Source organism: Vollenhovia emeryi, unplaced genomic scaffold (assembly GCF_000949405.1).
Source record: "Vollenhovia emeryi isolate VEMERY1.0 unplaced genomic scaffold, V.emery_V1.0 DF939181.1, whole genome shotgun sequence".
Taxonomy (NCBI): domain Eukaryota; kingdom Metazoa; phylum Arthropoda; class Insecta; order Hymenoptera; family Formicidae; genus Vollenhovia; species Vollenhovia emeryi.
In genome coordinates, this window is record NW_011967185.1 from 1,360,306 (window position 1) to 1,378,331 (window position 18,026).

The 18,026-nt window shown below is 42.8% G+C and overlaps 3 protein-coding genes across 6 annotated transcripts in view; 1 reads left to right on the forward strand and 2 right to left on the reverse strand.

Moving 5' to 3' along the window:
* The window catches only part of LOC105563034 (cartilage oligomeric matrix protein), a 12,497-nt gene extending 6,078 nt beyond the window's left edge, over positions 1 to 6,419 (reverse strand). The window contains exons 1-8 of one of the 3 annotated variants that reach the window (XM_012014288.1): positions 6,374 to 6,419; positions 3,683 to 3,820; positions 3,081 to 3,257; positions 2,787 to 3,013; positions 1,285 to 2,017; positions 1,009 to 1,203; positions 857 to 942; positions 499 to 556 (exon numbers count right to left, since the gene is read on the reverse strand). In XM_012014288.1, the coding sequence (XP_011869678.1) occupies positions 499 to 556; positions 857 to 942; positions 1,009 to 1,203; positions 1,285 to 2,017; positions 2,787 to 3,013; positions 3,081 to 3,257; positions 3,683 to 3,820; positions 6,374 to 6,404 (1,645 nt within the window). In that variant the 5' untranslated portion in view covers positions 6,405 to 6,419. Of the gene's footprint in view, positions 1 to 498; positions 557 to 856; positions 943 to 1,008; positions 2,018 to 2,786; positions 3,014 to 3,080; positions 3,258 to 3,682; positions 3,821 to 5,390; positions 6,354 to 6,373 lie in introns of those variants that run through there. The other 2 variants (XM_012014287.1, XM_012014289.1) reach the window with 2 other exon arrangements.
* Positions 6,420 to 6,471: 52 nt separating this feature from the next.
* Positions 6,472 to 11,914, reverse strand: LOC105563037 (gonadotropin-releasing hormone II receptor). Its single transcript, XM_012014294.1, has 8 exons — positions 11,873 to 11,914; positions 10,005 to 10,286; positions 9,686 to 9,834; positions 9,477 to 9,582; positions 9,184 to 9,391; positions 8,831 to 8,954; positions 8,329 to 8,461; positions 6,472 to 7,289 (listed from the first exon to the last, which is right to left on the reverse strand). Exons 1-8 carry the CDS (start codon positions 11,897 to 11,899, stop codon positions 7,218 to 7,220), a joined length of 1,101 nt encoding a protein of 366 aa, XP_011869684.1. The 5' UTR covers positions 11,900 to 11,914; the 3' UTR covers positions 6,472 to 7,217.
* A 2,905-nt stretch (positions 11,915 to 14,819) lies between these two features.
* LOC105563036 (caprin homolog) overlaps positions 14,820 to 18,026 on the forward strand; it is a 17,034-nt gene continuing 13,827 nt past the window's right edge. Inside the window, exons 1-2 of one of the 2 annotated variants that reach the window (XM_012014293.1) lie at positions 14,820 to 15,177; positions 15,260 to 15,320. In XM_012014293.1, coding sequence (XP_011869683.1) covers positions 15,312 to 15,320 — 9 coding nt within the window. In that variant the 5' untranslated portion in view covers positions 14,820 to 15,177; positions 15,260 to 15,311. The remainder of the gene's footprint in view (positions 15,178 to 15,259; positions 15,321 to 18,026) is intronic. The other variant, XM_012014292.1, reaches the window with a different exon arrangement.

Genomic DNA, 18,026 nt, shown 5'->3' on the forward strand with positions numbered 1-18,026 from the left:
AGAGAGAGAGCGCATGTAAAATTTGTTGATTATACTGCAACAGAATCTTTATATAAATTGTAAACTTGTAATCAAAGAGTAATTAGCTCAAAGAGATTAGCGACGTATGATTTTTATGGACATCGCGTTTTGATAGCTTTTAAGCGAAAGCTCCCGCTAACCGCCCACATATCGAAAGAGACATGTAAATGTGAATACGCGCTACAGATTGCGCAACGCAAGAATACAAGAGTCACAACAAAGTTGAATTTTTTTCTAACAACAGGCATTTATTGCGTTGTAAGATTGATTAATACAACTGTTGCATATAAATAGGTAGTCTCCGCTGACAATTGCCACGTACAGATTAAAGTCCGAGGGTGTCAAGGACGACGCGCGTGAGATAGATTAATAAGATTCATTCAACTGGCATTACGATGCGGTTTTGGCTAGCTTCTAAGTTAAAAGAACTGTTATTTTCGAGCACGTGTCCTTTCAATACGACGGAACGTCACTCACCGGTACGACACGCCGAGCAGTTTTCGATCAAGTGACGAAGCTGCTGGGTTTCCATCCTCTGCAACACGGAAACATAAATGAGTCGTAAGTCTGTCAAATTGCTTTTATCTCCCTATCGAACAACGTTGCGTTTCCTTCTGCCAAAATACTCGATTAATAAAAACCAAGACTTTGCGTGATCTTATGTCATTTTTATCATGATCATTTTTATTTTGTACGTAATTGAGGAAAATATAACGTTCTAAGATTATTCATATTTATGCTCGTAATATTATCAACGAAAGTATTAATTCGAGACTCAACGATATCAATTCACATACGAGTATAATGAAGAAATTGCTTCATCGCTTTAACTCACATTTAGTTCCAGTTCCCTCCAGAGTTTCCTGGTAGCGTTGATTAATTCGTTCAAGGTCTTCACGATTTGATCGTCGGTCTGGCAGACTGGAAAACGTTTCCCGTGAGAACACTGTTAAACGACTTAATTTAACGTCCGCTTATCTCACCCACCTCGCTCGTCCAAACTCTGGATCCCGATGTCGCCTCGCCTGGGTACTCTTTTGCCGGACGATTCATCCGAACCTGGTACGTCCGTCTGATTCGAATCGTATTCATCTTGGCCTGGACTGGAGTACGGACCACCGGAGTACGGACTTCGACCAGGTCGCTTGGAACTATTGGGAGCTCCAGACTCATCAGACTCATCTGGTATTAGGGAAGGATTCTTATTAGAACCATACGGACTCGAACCGCCGGGTCGTTTGTCCGATTTCCCGGGCCTCGAACCTGCTTGATCGGATTTAGCGAGACCAGGCTTCTTAGTGGGTTGATAAGACGCAGTGAAATGCGGAGGCTGCGAGGTGAACTGTGGGGGACGGGATCCGTTTGGATGGTCAAGACCGTCCGTCTCATCCGATCGTCCAGGTCTGTCCAAGTCATACGTATCCGAATTGTCGGGTCCCGAACTTAAGTGACTATCGGGTCGTTTAGAGGGTCCAAATTGATGTGGTCTTTTGGTGGGTCGGTGTCCTTTAGGCGATTGTGGAGTGAGCGACAGAGATCCATCCGGGTAATCGAGATCGTCCGTCTCGTCCGATTTCCCAGGTTGAGTAAACGGATCGAAAGAGTTGTACGGGCTGTGTTTATCTGGTTTGCTCTTGCCTTGTGGATGACCCGAGTGATCTTTCTTCTTAGGTCGATCCCGATCGCTCGGACGAGCATGATGGTGGTCCTTTCTATCGGAAGGTTTCTTATGATCCCAGGGATGTTTCGGGCCACTGGAAGATGCCAAGCCGTTATCCGGTATACTCGATCCCCCTTCTTCACTTTCGGCCCCGTCAGATCGATCGATAGGTTTCTTTGGATCGTCTTCATCGATAGGTCGTGCTTTCGGTTGATCGGTCTCGTATACCGAAGGCTGTTTCATATCGGATAAATTGTCGGGGCATAGCTCTTTCCTTAACACCTCGGTGATGGTTGCAGCCCGATACAATTTCGTTCGGCATTTTCGTTCTTTAAACTAAAACGCGAAAACGTGAAATATTTATTAATAAATTAATATTATTGCTAAGCAAATAAATTTCAATTCAACGGATTGTTAAATAAATAAGAAATGCATTGCATTTGGTAGTCTACAAAAAACTGTATACAACATGTGCAATTGAAATAATTATTAATATTTTTAATACTGTTAAATCGCTGTCAAAATCAATATGGCAACTAGGAGAATCGGTTTTATTTTAGTGGCAAACGAAATATAAAAGCCTAGAAGAATTGTCGAGAATAGAAAGTTAGGTAGAATTGTGACATTGCATAAAGTCAGAGTGTAATAATGCCAGTGACAGAAATAGGGCGCGAATAATTCATTGAAACGAATTCAATTCATCCGAGTAGTCAGGGATCGTTGTGTCTGGGTTGGGTAAGCCAACCAGGTGCACGTAACAGAAGCAACTAGCTTAGGTCTCGTCAACCATATTTGGAAAGACGTCGTCCCACGTTTGTGGACGTCGCGAACAGCGCGTAAATAAGAAACTACCGTACGAACGTATGAGCGAAGAAAGCGGCACGGCGAAAAAAATAACATCGGACAAAATTAATGCGTGCGGGTATAAACGATTTCTTTTTAGATTTGACGTTTCGAAAACAACTATTTCCGACGACGTGTTTCTTCGGTAAAAATGCGCGAACTGGGCGCCACTAAAACGTGCAGAATAATGTCTAGAAGAATTACTCGAGCCAAGACCGTTGTGGAAAATATCCCGTGTAGAATATTATGCATAAAAACTTACCACTTCCACCAACGAGTTGTCCTCGATCTCGGCTATGTCGCGGAAAGTTTGCTTGAGCGGTATAGAACCTTCGTAAACGCAGTCGACGTACACGTCCATGCGGGAATTAGGTTGCTTCTGATGCACGAGGATAATCAGACTCTTCAGAGGGGTGGTCACCGCAAGGCTATCCACGTTGACGTGCGAGGCGCTGCGCCGCCCGGTATCGTCCAGGCTCTCGAGTACAACTGGAATATCGAAGTCGTAAATAATTGTAACGCGGAGGTCCGAAGGAAGAAAAATCTCTCGACTCACCGCGCTTCGTCCGTCGATCGAGTATGAGCATCATTTTCGTTTTCACGCCCCGATACTTGACCGCCAACAGGGTCTCGATCGCACCGCCGGAGTGCTTCCTCTTGTCCCTGTTGCAGTTGGATAACGCAATGACGAACTCATCTTCGTACCACGCGTTCTGCAGGCTCGCAGTTAGAGCTGTCGTGCGGCGATTAAAAGAAGGGGATTAAAAGAAGGTAAGCATAAGTGAAAACAATTATCCGTCGAATAGATCTCAATTAAAAGGAAATTGTAGTCCAAGTTGTTTGATATATACGTTAAAAAATATAATAAACACTCGGCGATAGAACACAATAGTTGAGTGACCCGAGGGAAGTCTCATGTATTGGTCACCGATCTCGTACGCTACTACCGGGTTTCTTGTCGCGCCGCGCCGAGAATGGTCTTCAGCGGTGCGGGAACGCGGAGAGAATAGCGGAAGAAGCGTTTTATTTTCTCAAGAAGAGAACGCGAATCGGAGTCAACGCAAAGTGGACGGAAAGTGTCGCCGCTAGGACCTCGTCGACATGAAAATTCTCGCGAATATTCGCCACTGTTTTTTTTTTTTAAATCGAGAGCTTTACCTTCATCGGGCACGACGCTACCATCGACGGCGCAGGCAGCCAGCAGCCCGAGGACCAGGACAGTCAGGACTCGCATCCTGACGCGACCTCGATGTACTCCGCGCGAACGTATTCGGTGTCGTCCACGACTGTGGGTTTCTGAAGATTGAAAAGCGAAACACAACTCTCCTGCAGGCTCCTTGGCGAGCCGCTCTCTCTCGTCCCGGGTTCACGGCGCGATGTATTCTGACGGATCCGACGGCACGGCCGCCGACTGGAGCGCGGATACGGACCGTCCGCGACTTTATACGTCGCCCACGAACACGGCTTTACGAACGAGATTTTGTGCGTGCTGCCTGCGCCCGATACGTAGCGGGCGAGAAAAACACCGATCAATTAAAATGAACCGGGATCATTATTATTTTATTATTTTAAGAACATTGCAAGCTACACGGAGAGAATTTTCTCTTAAAATTTACCCTGAAAATCACGCAATCGCGGGACAACGCGGCATTTCGAGAAATTTTATGAGTTTTTCGAAATCTTACCGCGCATTTTATTATTAGTGATTATATTTAGTATACATTTTACTAGTAAAAATGTATACTAAAATTTCAAAAAACTGTCCTAAAGTTTTTCAAAATACCACGTTGTCCCACGATTACATGATTTTCAGGGCAAATTTTAAGAGTAGCGGGATAAACGCGGCATTTCGAAGAATTTTATGAAAGTGTTTTGAAATTTTACTACGCATTTTATTATTAGTGATTATATTTAGTATACGTTTTACTAGTAAAAATGTATGCTAAAATTTCAAAAAACTGTCCTAAAGTTTTTCAAAATACCACGTTGTCCCACAATTACATGATTTTCAGGGTAAATTTTAAGAGTAGCGGGACAACGCGGCATTTCGAGCAATTTTATGAGTTTTTCGAAATCTTACCGCGCATTTTATTATTAGTAATTATATTTAGTATACATTTTACTAGTAAAAATGTATAGTAAAATTTCAAAAAACTATCCTAAAGTTTTTCAAAGTACCACGTTGTCCCACAATTACGTGATTTCCAGGGTAAATTTTAAGAGAAAATTATCTCCCTGTATAATTATGTTTCTAAAAACAAGAACGAGGGCGATAGGTAGTTTGCGACATAAAATTAATCCTGTAAACAACCGGTGGAAATAGAAAGATAAGAATAAAGAAAGTAGTTTTGCAAATAAGAATCTTAACATGAATTTATAATTCAATCGGACGATCGGGTGAACGGGGGGGGGGGAGAATTAATTTATTCGTGAAGATCTTGTCTCAGAGATGTCGTTTGTTCGTACATAATGTATTACTTTTGTGAAATTTATTGAACGCGTTTCGCTGGATCGATCCCGCGGTTGCAAATGGATAGTGGAGTAAGCGGTATTATTGCCGTATGATCTGACTGAATGATTAGACCTGATATCATCAATACATTACTCCGACATTATTGTGTGCACCCGCCCACGAGCTGTTTTTAACGATATGAAATAGTCATAGCGGAAAGGCGCGTCACAGCCGGCGCTAATATAAATTAAACGCTTCCTTCTACGGTGACATGAGGAACTTCTCGGCGAAATCGATTAATATGCGATACACTCGCTCATACATTACCATCCCGTGTTATTTTGGAATATCTACAAAATTGTCACCACGTCGTGGCAATGTCTACGGACAAACGTTGACAGTGAGAAATCTTACACGTAGACAGGCAGCTCTCTGCGCTCACAGCTCCGGCTTCTTGTTATTTTTTTTTATATAGATAAAAAAGCCTCTCCAATCTCGAGGCGGGAGTTTAGGTCTTTCCGATGCGACGGACCTTGCAACAGGTATGTTACAATGTCGCTGGTGTGCCAGTTACGCGTGTGTGGGAAGTGGTCCCACCTACACATCCACACGAGTTTCAAACCGTGGACACCTTGCAGAAAGCCTAGTTTTCTCCATGGTGATATACACGGTGTCTTCAAAAAGAAATTGGCGCATCTTATCCGAAAGTCAATCGTCGAGTTCGATTGGAGCTGAACGCTAACTTGTGAAGCGACACGTGGCCATTCGATTGAGCGTAATCCGCGCGTAAGAAATATCCGACGTTAAATACACGCGAATGTTACAAATTAAATATTTGCGACTTCGACGTCAATTCCTGCGAATTCCTTCGAACTGCCTGTGATCATCTGCGAACGTTTCGTCGAACGTCTAACGATCGGTGGCATTTCTAATTTGCGAGTAGATCGATTTGCTGTAACTTGGCAGGATTATCTCTCGCAAGCTTACGAAAGACAATCCGATTTCGACGTAGCGAGATGTTTGGCTCTCGCCTTTCGATACCGTCATGCCGCATTTTTCGTCCACGCGATACACGTGCCGTTGCGGACACGCGGAACGAAAGGGACCAACACTTCGGTCCCGCTGTCGTCATTTCGTCCCCGTCATTAACTACGTTTCGGCCGTGTCGAATGCCGGCCGAGACTTGGCGCGGCCGCGCGCCGTGCCGTGTGATCAATTTTCCATCCTAATTGACCGACATTACGATGCGCGGGCTGAGTCTGATGGATGTAACTGGCCCGTTATGTATGTACCAGACTTGCCACGAAGTCACGCAGATTTAACTCGATCGAGACCGAGCTGGCGAACGCTCGTGAGCACGTCTGATTCCGGGAAAGACTCTTCGATGACTCCCTTACCTGTTATGGACCGAAATACATCGTTAGTCATATTGTGTAGCACATTACGTTAGCCGATCGCATCAGGGATAGTGAATCTGCACATTACGCGCGTCGCACAAATTACAATGATCTGATCTCTTTATTTATAGAAAATATACACAGATAGAAACAATCGATTGATCACGCGAGCTTATCCTTTAGAGGTTTTTAAATAACGAAAGAGATTTGCGCGAAACGCAAACGCACGCATTTTGTACGATATATTTTTCCTCTTTATAAAAATACACGGAACATAAGCGGTGTATAAATAGCTTACGTAACTTGTTTGCACAACCTTGTGTCGCGAAAGTATAAGAAGAAAAAAAAAAGAAAGAACACATACACGAAGCACGTTCGCGGTTGCATTTGCAACGTTTGCTTATGTCGTAACAAATACGTATAAAATAACTTAGACTAGAGAATCTTTTTCAGCTTTCAAAGGGGTTCTTATCTAACTTCGAAATAAATACATCTAGAGACGAACGAGTACATAGTTCACCCGGGAAAATTCCCCGTTCTTCCTCGTCGCGCAATCTCACCGGAGGATCCTCTTCACCGTCGGGCGCGACTTGATCAATCACAGGCGCTTTCATCTCGCTTAATCTCGTCATGCAGCTGGCAGAGTGAGGCCAGGTACTTTTTAATAGCACAGACCCGCGTTTTCGCGGTTCGGATGGTAACCGCGCGTGGATACGACAGTCGTGAGAGGCGCAGTACGTGATTGCGCTGCCAATGATTTTTGGTAGAAGGACGCAGATATTTTGCGGACCAACATTGTCAGTTTAGACGCATCTGTTCGAGCCGGCGAACGTCGCGTTCATTGTCAATCGAGAAGTTTGACTGATAGAGACAGCGGCGTGACCCGGGTCTCGACGGTGGCTGTACGCATCGGCGCCTAGAACGAAAATAGAGATTTTCGTGGAACTTGGAGCTATCGAAAGCCCAAATCTCGTCTAATCGACGCCTTGAAAGCTCGGGCGTCGAAGTTTACGCTCGCTCCGGACATTCGGCGTGGTTCTCTCTTTGCAGCCGCGGCTATTTATGCCTTCTTTATTTCTTCGCGAAAGCAACAATGTGTGATCACTGGTATATTAGTCGCGCGTGGGGAAGATGCGGATGCAAAAACGGTGTGGGAGGATTTACTTATCAATCAGCACACGAGATAACAAATTACCATTACGATCGTGCGATGAGCGTCTGTTATATGAAGTCGGGGGGGTTAAAGAGGACCGGTAAGGCTATTACGAAAACGGTGAAAATGGAATCTCTGGCGTACGCGACGACCGGAAGTTCCATGGTTGTATTGACAGGCCTTAGAAGAGGATGGGACTGAAGCTTTGCCTGAAATACAGGCAACTGTTAGGTCAAATGTGTTAGTAAAAAGAAAGGTGAACTGAAAGTAAAGTATCACGAGAGTAAGAGAAACAGGGCCGGTATAAATATTACAATTAATTGGAGAAGATACCATTTTCGGACTCGAATAAATTTGGCGTATACTATCTTCTCTAATTGATTGTACGAAAACGAAGTTGCGCCTTTTTAATTTTTAGAGACATGATCTATGAAAATTTACTTCTTTTTTAGTGCAAGTGGTACAAATTCGTTCTCGCCTTCGTGAGGTATTAAAATATCTGTCGCAATTGCATGGACAAATGTGGAACGTGTTAACGACATGTGGAGCGCGGATAATCGAATTAATGCGACGATTACGCGAATTCGTCCCGAATCGAGTTCCATTTCACGCTCAAACTGAGTATGGATTTTATTAATGCCGGCCGCAAGACCGTTACGCGTATCGAATATCTAAATCTTTTATGCAAAGCTTTGTCGATTAAACAACTCGCGATTTTATATGAAATGTTACGTGACGAAGATAGTGATGTTTCGAGCACGAAGCTTTAGTGAGAATTTATCAGTTCGAGGTGGATACTCACTTTGTTCCTTTGGCGTATATTAAAGATGCCGTAAATGATGGGATTCATACTGGAGTTGGTGCACGCGAAGAAGAAAAGAGCTCGCTGAATGCGTGGGTCGACTTTGAGGGCCGACGATCGATCGATCCAGTACCTGTTTGCGCGCCGATAAAGATGTAGAATTCAGTAGCGATTTTCTCAATATCTGGGATACGCTATTTTTTTCGTAAGACGAAATTTGCGTATCTACGACCGTGAACGCGTCAAAGTTGTATGTACTTCCCTAGGAGAAATGAAAAATCAAGATGACGTCAATTGACGCCATATTGACCAAAATATGACGTAAATTTGGTCAATATGGCATCAAATTGACGTCATCTTGACTTTTCGTTTCTCCTTGGGTTATTATCAATATTTTCACGTCCGCCCAATCGGTTCGGCTCATATCATTTGGACTTTTGGAACGCGATGCTTTTGGTATCGCGATTAATGTTTAGTCCACAGTAAAGATTCGCAGACTCACCAAACGCTTATCACGTAGTAAGGACTCCAGCAGATGAGGAAGACGGCGATAATAGTTATCGTCATTTTCAAAGTGCGTACTCGCGCTCGGCTTAAGAAACCGCTCGAGGAACGACGTATTCTATCTGCAAAGAATGCCTGTTTAGCATATCGTGATCGCGTCATTTTATTCGCTACTAATTGTGAGAGCCAAGCGACATACCATTAGAACTGTAAGTAGATTTGTAAGTAAAATCAGCAATTACACATTTTCCATATAATTTCTAGCGTTTTTACAGCGCGACAAGTTGCGCTCCCCAGCGAGAAATGACTCGTCGACGTCGTTTCGGCATTTCTCACCGGGTCGGGCCTTACCTTCGCTCCTCTCCTTGGATCTACGGCAGATTTCCATGAAAATACTGGTATACGTGTAGAATATTACGATCAGCGGGAACCAATACATCACCACCATGCCGAACAGGCTGTACGAGACTTCGTGCACGTACGACGGGAAGGTATTGAACGTTACACATTGGGTGTAACAAGTGTAATTCGGATGCGTCTCGAGATGGAACACCAACATCTACGGGGAACGAGACACGCTGTTTAACGCCGGTCACGAAGCGAAACTGTATCGCAATACTGCTTGTATATAAAAGTTAGCACACCTGTGGCAAGGAACAAAGTACGGAGCCAATCCACGCGAGCATCAGCAATATCTTCCCTTTCCTGTGAACATCTAGTATCTGGAGGGGTCGCATCACGGCGTAATACCTAGAAGATGCGGCTACGTGAACGAATAATCTTATGTACGACAATCCCAAATGTCACAAAAATGAAGGAAGGAAATTGCGATTTACGATAATGTTGTGCCGACCTGTCGATGCTTATGCAGACTATTACAAAAGACGAGAGATACAGGCCGAACATCCTGAAGAAAGCCATGATGCGACACATCGCGTCTCCTGCCTCCCAGGACACTGTGCTCGACCATCCGATTTCGAATGGCATCATCAGGAACGTCACCTGGACGACGTTAAGATGCGACACGTGTCATACCAGTTTCTAAATTTAAGCGCAAACCGCGGGCGCGATGATCACATTAGCCCAGTGAGAGATGATTCGTCGAAACGATGTCAAATCGACCGACGAGTCGTTTCTCGCTGGGAAGTTGTTCGCGCCCGAGCCATACTTACAAAGAGATCAGCGATCGATAGGTGCATCACGAGGTTCTGTATTCGGGACTTGGACTTTCGTCTCTTTATTATGGTTAGCACGGAAATATTTCCAGTGGCCGATATCACCATCAGGATGCTGTAAGTGATTATCGTCAGCAAGTGGCCGTCATTGAAGCGCATCTCGATTGGCAGTTCCGCGTGAGCCGTGTCGTTGCACTTGAGTCCTTCCTCGTCCTCGATCTCGCCTAATTGCATCACGTTCCCCATGTTGTCGAAGATTAAATTATCGATCATCTGAAACTGAATCAAGTACGAGTTGAAAGGGATATTTTTCGGCCCCGCTTATCTTATTGCGGAGTCATTTTGAAAAATGTTTCTCCCAACTCTCCGAAGTTCACGGGATAACGTTAGAAGATGTCGGAGGATAATGTAATAAGGCTTATAATGTCCGCTGTAACGTGAATTCGAGATAACTCGTGCTCACACTTTTAGCTCGGAAAGTTTGGGAAATAATAGATCGGACTAATGCATCTAGAGAGAATCTGCTCCAGTGGAATACGCAACAATTCGCGCGGAGGCACGTCGTCGAATGTTTGCCAGATCGTGTTTATTTGTGTTTAGTGATTTAGCCTTTAAACGCAGCAGACAAGGTTACATCACGACCAAGGGGTCGCACCGCATTACGAAGCGATCTGCGATTCAGCATGGATAACCAAAAGCGATCGAACGAAAAAAAAAGAAGATTCAAATGTAAAAAGATCTTGAAAATTTCTTCATCGCTGTTAATAAATAAATCAACGTTCTTTTCTATCTATTTCTATCTACATTTAATTCACAAATATAATCTAATTGTGCCGCGAAACTCTTTTGTCCTCTGGAATTAGCTTCTGCTCAGTTACCTACAGATAATTAAATTAAAAATGAAGATTTAAATATGAAGAAAAATGAACATCTAATGCGCGCTCCAAAAAGAGAAATATAATCTTCAAGCAGAATATATTTATGTTGTTTCGTGTCTTACGCGAGAGATCGGGGGTGAAATCGCTTTCACGTTGCAGTTTCGTGTTGAATGACCGCGTAAGTCTCGATCTACATCGTGAGTCAGCCGGACAGAGCGTGCTGAAGGCAAAACAATATATTTTGCGACATCCGCAAAACGCGATCTACTTGCAATCGTCTTGCCCCTGCACGCTATTAACAACGAACCCTCGTCGCGCGGGGTGTGTTATAATACTGATTCGCTTCGCGCTTTTCGCTGGACATATCGAGGCTTCAGCGCAGGTCCGAGCGTACCGTAGGTGCTGAAGCTCGAATTAGTCCGCTACCTTTTGTAACCGTTTACGAACTGTTAGGCTCTCCGAACGAACTGGTCGCGCGTTACGGTCGTTTTATTACTATTGAGAGAAGAGCCAGAGATAAGGCGGGAGATTAGAGAAAGCGGACCTCTATCCCTCACAATTCCGCACCGCCGCGTGAATCTTGATGATATTAAAACACCAATGTGGATCGCGTTCCAAAGTACCAAATCCGCCTTACATCATGTGCTAAACATGCGCAGAAACACGGAACTAAACTTCGGCCCCGAGACACAAAGTGCATCGGGGGACCACATTAAGATATCATTAACGAGTTGTTTTTCTTCAATTAATTTCATGAACTTCGTTTTAATCGTTGCGCGCGATTTTTTTTCGGGATTTAAGCGATATAATTGCGCTTGTTTTGGTCGACTTGGTGCGCCAGCACTACGGTTCGCGAGTGGCTGCGGGAAAGTCGTTGAGAAACATTATCAACCGCGCGAGGTCGGCGGGCTTTGAAATAAAATTGCGGATCGTGGCTCGATTTTCAGCATATTTTCTGAAAAGACTCGAGCGACTTTTAATACGTACGACGCAGAATGGCGCTGACAAGTCCATATAGCGCGAAACGATGGGAGATTTCAATACGTCGCGCCATGGGAAAATGATTTCCCTCTGACTGGTCGGGCGCCGATAATTGTCGCGATCCCTTATCTGGATTCTCGTTATTTTCACAAGGTGCGTCGCAGGCGCGAACGCGCGGACGACATACGGCGCTAACTGATCTCCCTCGATTTCAGTTCGAATAATCGTGATTGTTACGCAATTTCGCGAAAAAAGAAAAACAGACTGTCAGATGTTTTCGTCCAAGAACGCCTAGATTAGATTAGAAACTAGGAGCTTTGTTTACGCGAGATTAAGTACGCCGATCGGAGAAAGCGCGTACTCCGGCTTGTAACAATTATATTAACAACCACGTCGAATAACTTATAGCGAATTCGATTGCTTGCACCTGTTTGTAATTAATTTTTATATTTAACTTTGTTTTAAAGATACATATTTAAAGAATATCTAGCTAAAAAATGATCCGCATGGGTGCTATACAGATCATTTTACTGGCTAAGAAATATTTCAAGAGATATTTAAGACGATCCATGAATACAAGAGTTGACTGTAAACAAGCGTTAGTGTGCACTCGGTGCGCGCTAGTGCAACACCCACAGAAAACATTTCCGGATCCAATGCTATTACACTTGAATATATCATAAAATAGGATCGATATAGCGCCAATCATATTTATTATAGAGAAAGGAATATTTTAATCTTAAATTAAAAATTCTAAAATCTAGAATAAAATGATAGTATGTCTAGTCTTTTGTCAAATATCGTGGTGCTAACTTGGTGCGTTGTAAGATGGAGAGAAAATTTATTCTAAACGCAAAAATATATAAACTTACATTCATATAAGTTACTCATGTCTCAATATAGCAAGTCAATCTTTTTTAATTCGATAGAGGAGAATAAGAATTGTTGATTTTATTTTCATATTATTCTATTTTTATACTAAATGAGGTTGTGAGAAATATAAATGCGTCAAGAATATCTTTTGTCTCGGTAACAGAAATCCTTTCTGAGGGTGAAGCAACCGAATTCGCTACTATAGCTGTGCGAGGAAGAATATTTTCTTAATTTACAACGGATTTTGTACCAGAAGACGTGCCATCTTCGGTCGGGCCGGGTCTTGGTAGCCCCGTAATATTTCTATGTGAATTTTGTGTACTTTTTCTAACTCATTGCCAGTAAACTGCGCGTCAATTATTTGTCGGTCTTAAAACAGCTTTGTGAAACAGTAAATCCACCCCTACTAGCACAGTGCGTTGGTTCAACATTGGCCCGATACATCCACATATTGGGCCAATGTTTAACTAAAGTTTGGTCAATAAACTGTGCTACTATACTTTAAATCAATTTAATTTTGGACGGCAGGTACGCGTCCTATTTGAATCACGCGCTTCCGATTGAAATAATAAAGAATTTATTGCGAGTAATATCGCTTCAGCCAGAATTCGAGCCTGGGCCTCTGTACAATCCGTGACGGGCGTTTTTACCAATTCGACCGTTGAGGCACGCGGTGATATTTATACGACGTAAAACGTCGAGTGCAGGATGTGGTTCTATCGAATGGAGTCGTTGATATACCTCAATTAAGAATCCTCCCTCGCACCGACTCACGTATCGACGTATCGATACAATGTAATTCGCCGGGCAATGAGACCTGATTAATGTTCTGCGCATTGGGGACGTATCGCGCGAAAGCTAATAGGATTATAAATTAGAAATTATTTAAAAAATTGTCGCAGAGAGGAATACAAGAGAATCGGTACCGAACTCGAAGCGAATCGATACGAGCGCGATTTGCCATTCCCGAAATTAGGGAAAAATCATTTCCTGTACGCATGTATACGTCAGCGAGAGTAATTCGCTGTTATTTGTTTTCGCGAACAGTGAATAACTGCGATATGACAAAACGTCGACGCCGACGGCGTCCGTGACGATTTATTCCTAACAAGAGTTGATGATAGATAACTGGGACGCGCGAAGACGATACAATTTATGGTCGTACAGCTTTTCCCTCTGCTACTCTCCCGGGGATATTTCCAGCAAACATAAAAAAAAGAGACTCTACCTCTGAGCCCTGATTTTTTGCAAAAGTACAGGTTGCGAGAAGATCGGAAAAAATTGCACGCACATAAATCGCACGTCTCTTTCGACGAGAAGAAAGAGAGGAGTCGCGACAGGATTTTAATTTGACGTAAACAATTCTCCTTACTTGTTGCAATCGCAGCCTCGACTTATTCTTGATACCTGCTAATCCCCGTTGCTCCCTTTAACTCCAGATTTCAAATTGCCAGCCGCAGTTTGCGATCTTCAATAATTATGACTGTCGATGCAAGATTAATTGACTCGTCGATCGGCCGTCAACAAATTTCGCTGTCAAAGTCTAGAATACCTTTGACTGCAGAGTCCCGTCAACGGGTTTAACGTCGCTTCTTCGAAAACATGAAATTCCCCGTCTCACTCCCGCGCGAGTGTACACCTGCAATCGCGAGCGCGTGCGTTCTCCACGTGCATGACCTCAATCAGTCTTCTTAACTGGGATCATCGCGCACGCTGATCGCTGATCGGTCGGCGACGAAACAGTCGAGGGAAAAAATGCCGTATCGCGGCGAGACGCAGAAAAAATGGAGAAGAAGAAGAAGAAAAAGGCGAGGTTTATCGTTCACCTTCTACGTCGGAACGTCGGACACGCCGCGGAGTAATCGGAGTATTGCGAGCTCGCATTTCGCGGGGGGATGCGATTGCATACATGCGGACGCACGTGATCGATGGCTGCCAGATGGCGGAATTCGGCACCAGTTAATAATTAACGCGCGCGATGATCGACGTAGGACTGCCGATCCCGCGGAATGCTCGCGACTTACCCGCCAACGCGGACACTTAGGCCAGCGTCAAGGGTCAAGTGTCAAATCTCCGCTGATAGGACTAACGTGTCGGAGAGACAGTGCCGACGGTCGAGCCACACGAGCGAAGCGCGAGCGGAGTGACGGATCCGGAGTGGCGGAGGCGGAGAAGGAGTGTGAATGAATCGCACCCGGAATGGGTACACGGGTATTTGGAGAAACGAAAATATCCCAGTGAGAAATGATTGGTCGAAGGGACGTCGATCGACATCTAATCGACGTCCGTTCGATGGATTCGACGCCGACTCGACATCTTTCCAATTCGTCATTCCTCACTGAGGTCTCCCCGGAGGTTTCAATGCGGATTCTTGTGGACGTTGCTGTTTTGATACTAGCGTTTCCGTATCGTTTCTTTTCTACGACGGTGCGGATAAAGTATCCTGCCTTACGAGATTTTGAGAAATTTACAAAAGTCGCACCTTCCAATGTCTTTTGTCAGACTCAATTATCTTTACAGGTTTGCATGCTGAGATACTGTTGCGAGGCCAAACACCAATGCGTCGTCTACAATGCACGGAGTAAGGAAGCAAATCAATTTTATTTACGTTTACTCTCGGTGAATCAGAATGCCATCGGCCAGGGTTACAAATATTTTACAAATTATGCCTGTATTTTAGCTTCCTTACACCAGAAGCTAAAAATTATTATGGTTCTCTCTTACTTCTTACTCCAAGCTTACTTCACGTTTTGTAGACGGCGCTTAAAGGCCATTCTACAATTGCGTAAACGTAGTTGTAGGGTTGTAGGAGTAGAAGTAGTAGTAAGTGTTGTACATCAAAGTAATATACAATAGAGTGAGATACGTCGTAATTGAAATGAATGATTGGTTAGCTTTTACGTCGTCCTACAGCGTTGTAGTCGTGAAAGATCAAGTTCAGCCATCTTTTACAACAGGCTTTACAATCGGAAATGCTAGTTTAAAACTGTGTTTTACCACACTGTACAACCGCTAACAACCACGTTTACGCAATTGTAGAATAGTAGTAAAGCCTGTTGTAAAAGATGGCTGAACTTCATCTTTCACGACTACAACGATGTAGGACGTAAAAGCTAACCAATCATTCGCTTCAATTACGACGTATCTCACTCTATTGTATATTACTTTGATGTACAACACTTACTATAATACTACTTCTACTCCTACAACCCTACAACTACATTTACGCAATTGTAGAATGGCCTTTAAAGAAACGTCTACAATAGGTGAAGTAAGCCTGGCGTAAGAAGCAAGAGTGGGAGTAAAGTTAAATTATGCTTGTACTTTAGCTTTTACACCGATAAGTAAAGGTTATGCATCTTACTTTTTACTGCTTACTTTCAATGTAGACGGTCCTTAAGAGACTACAACTATGGCGTTAGTAAAGTTGATAGCAGTTCCCATACAGCACGGAAATATTGCAGCAACATTGCAGAGATATTGTTTTGAAAGATTGCATTATTGCAGCAAAATTGCGAAATGTTGCTGCAATATTGTAGCAACATTGCAGCAACATTAGAATGTCCGCCTTCAGCAATATTTCAATGCAACAATGCAGCAATATTGCAATGCAACTACGCAGCAATATGAAAAGGCAAGACTGCAGCAATATTGCAATGTAATAATGTAGCCATAATGCAATAAAATGCAATACAACGTTGCACGTATGTATAAAGGGTAATAGGAAACAATCCTGGGTCCTTGAAAAGACATAATCCTGACGAGATTCTGAGACGATTATTTCTTTTACAAAACTTTATCCGAAATCTAGTTTTTAAATTATAAAAGGCAATAGTTTTCTTATCACGAGTTGATTACAGGGCGTAGGCAATAGCGGCGCAATTTATCGCGTCATACGTGGTCGCTTATGTTAGGTGGTTGTCAGTTGTCACGTCTGACGGTGAGTTGCGCCGTCACAGCCTACCTTCTGTATTCACCCTGATAATAAAATAACTATTTCCTTTCATAATTCAAAAACTATATTTCGGATAAAATTTTGTAAAAAAAATCGTTTCAGAAGCTAGCCAGGATTACGTCTTTTTAAGGACACAGAGTTGTTTCCAATCACTGTATATGTATATGTAATAAATACACGGGGAGAGAACGCATGAATTGCCTCAGCTCTCGAGGTGAAGCAGCTCATGCGTGTATGCGAATATGTTTCATGCGTAAAACGGAACGCAGAGCGAAAAAGTTATTTAGCGATAGAGTTATTTAGAATATTGTATTTGCAGTGTAGCTGCAATATTGCAGATTTAATATTACGCAATATTGTGTTTGAAATATTGTTGCACCATTGCATTTACAATATGCAATCTTTCAACTTGCAGCAATGCTGCTGCAGCTTTTGTGCTGTATGGGTTAACGCGATGTTAGGCCAAATCGACGTGAACGAAGTTCGGCGCTGGTAAACATTCCATTAGCTTCCAAATTTCCATCTTACGTAACTCGTTTCCCGCTAAAGCAACTTGGTATAAGTCTAAAACGTTCGTGATATGGAAGGTGCTAACAATCGCAAAGATTCGCAAAATGTCGCTGACCGCTTGCAGGAAAATTTTCTATGCTAAACGCACTTAATTATCAGCACATGTAGTACATGTGTACATGACTAACGATAAGATAAAAAAGAAGTATCAAAAAATAGTATGACGCAAGTTGAAGTCTAAAGTTAGAGTTAAAATCTACACCCTTCGCCATGTGATGTTATACATTAATTCACATCATAAACAACCCTAGTAGAACATAAACAATTATTAGTAGAAGCCAATAGCTGTTTTTTTTTAAGAAATAGCCACTCGCTTCTATTAATAACACAACTCTACAAAAAAAAATTTGTCTTTGTCCTAAAATTTATTTTATGAATTTTCTATTCATTATGTTTTAAAATAAAGGAAAAATACCCATATTCCTTAAAAAGTTTGCTTTTGTGGTAGTTATGATAATAAATCCTTTTTCTTGAGTTATCATATTAAAAAAGAGTATTCAATAGTTCTGATGTTTTTAAAAATACCGCGAAAAAATAAAGATGGCGTAACTGTCACACAGCGTCTACAGATGTCACTTAAGTGATAAACAACAATTAACTGTTTTGTAGAAGACTCGAAGAGGTTAAAATGTCGTCTAGAAAGTGTAAATATGATGCTAATGCATTTTGTTATATATGTGGTACATTTATTAAAGTACGAGATATAAAATTTTATTTAAACGCATGTGAAAAGCTTTGTGAAGCCTACGAAGCTTATTTTGA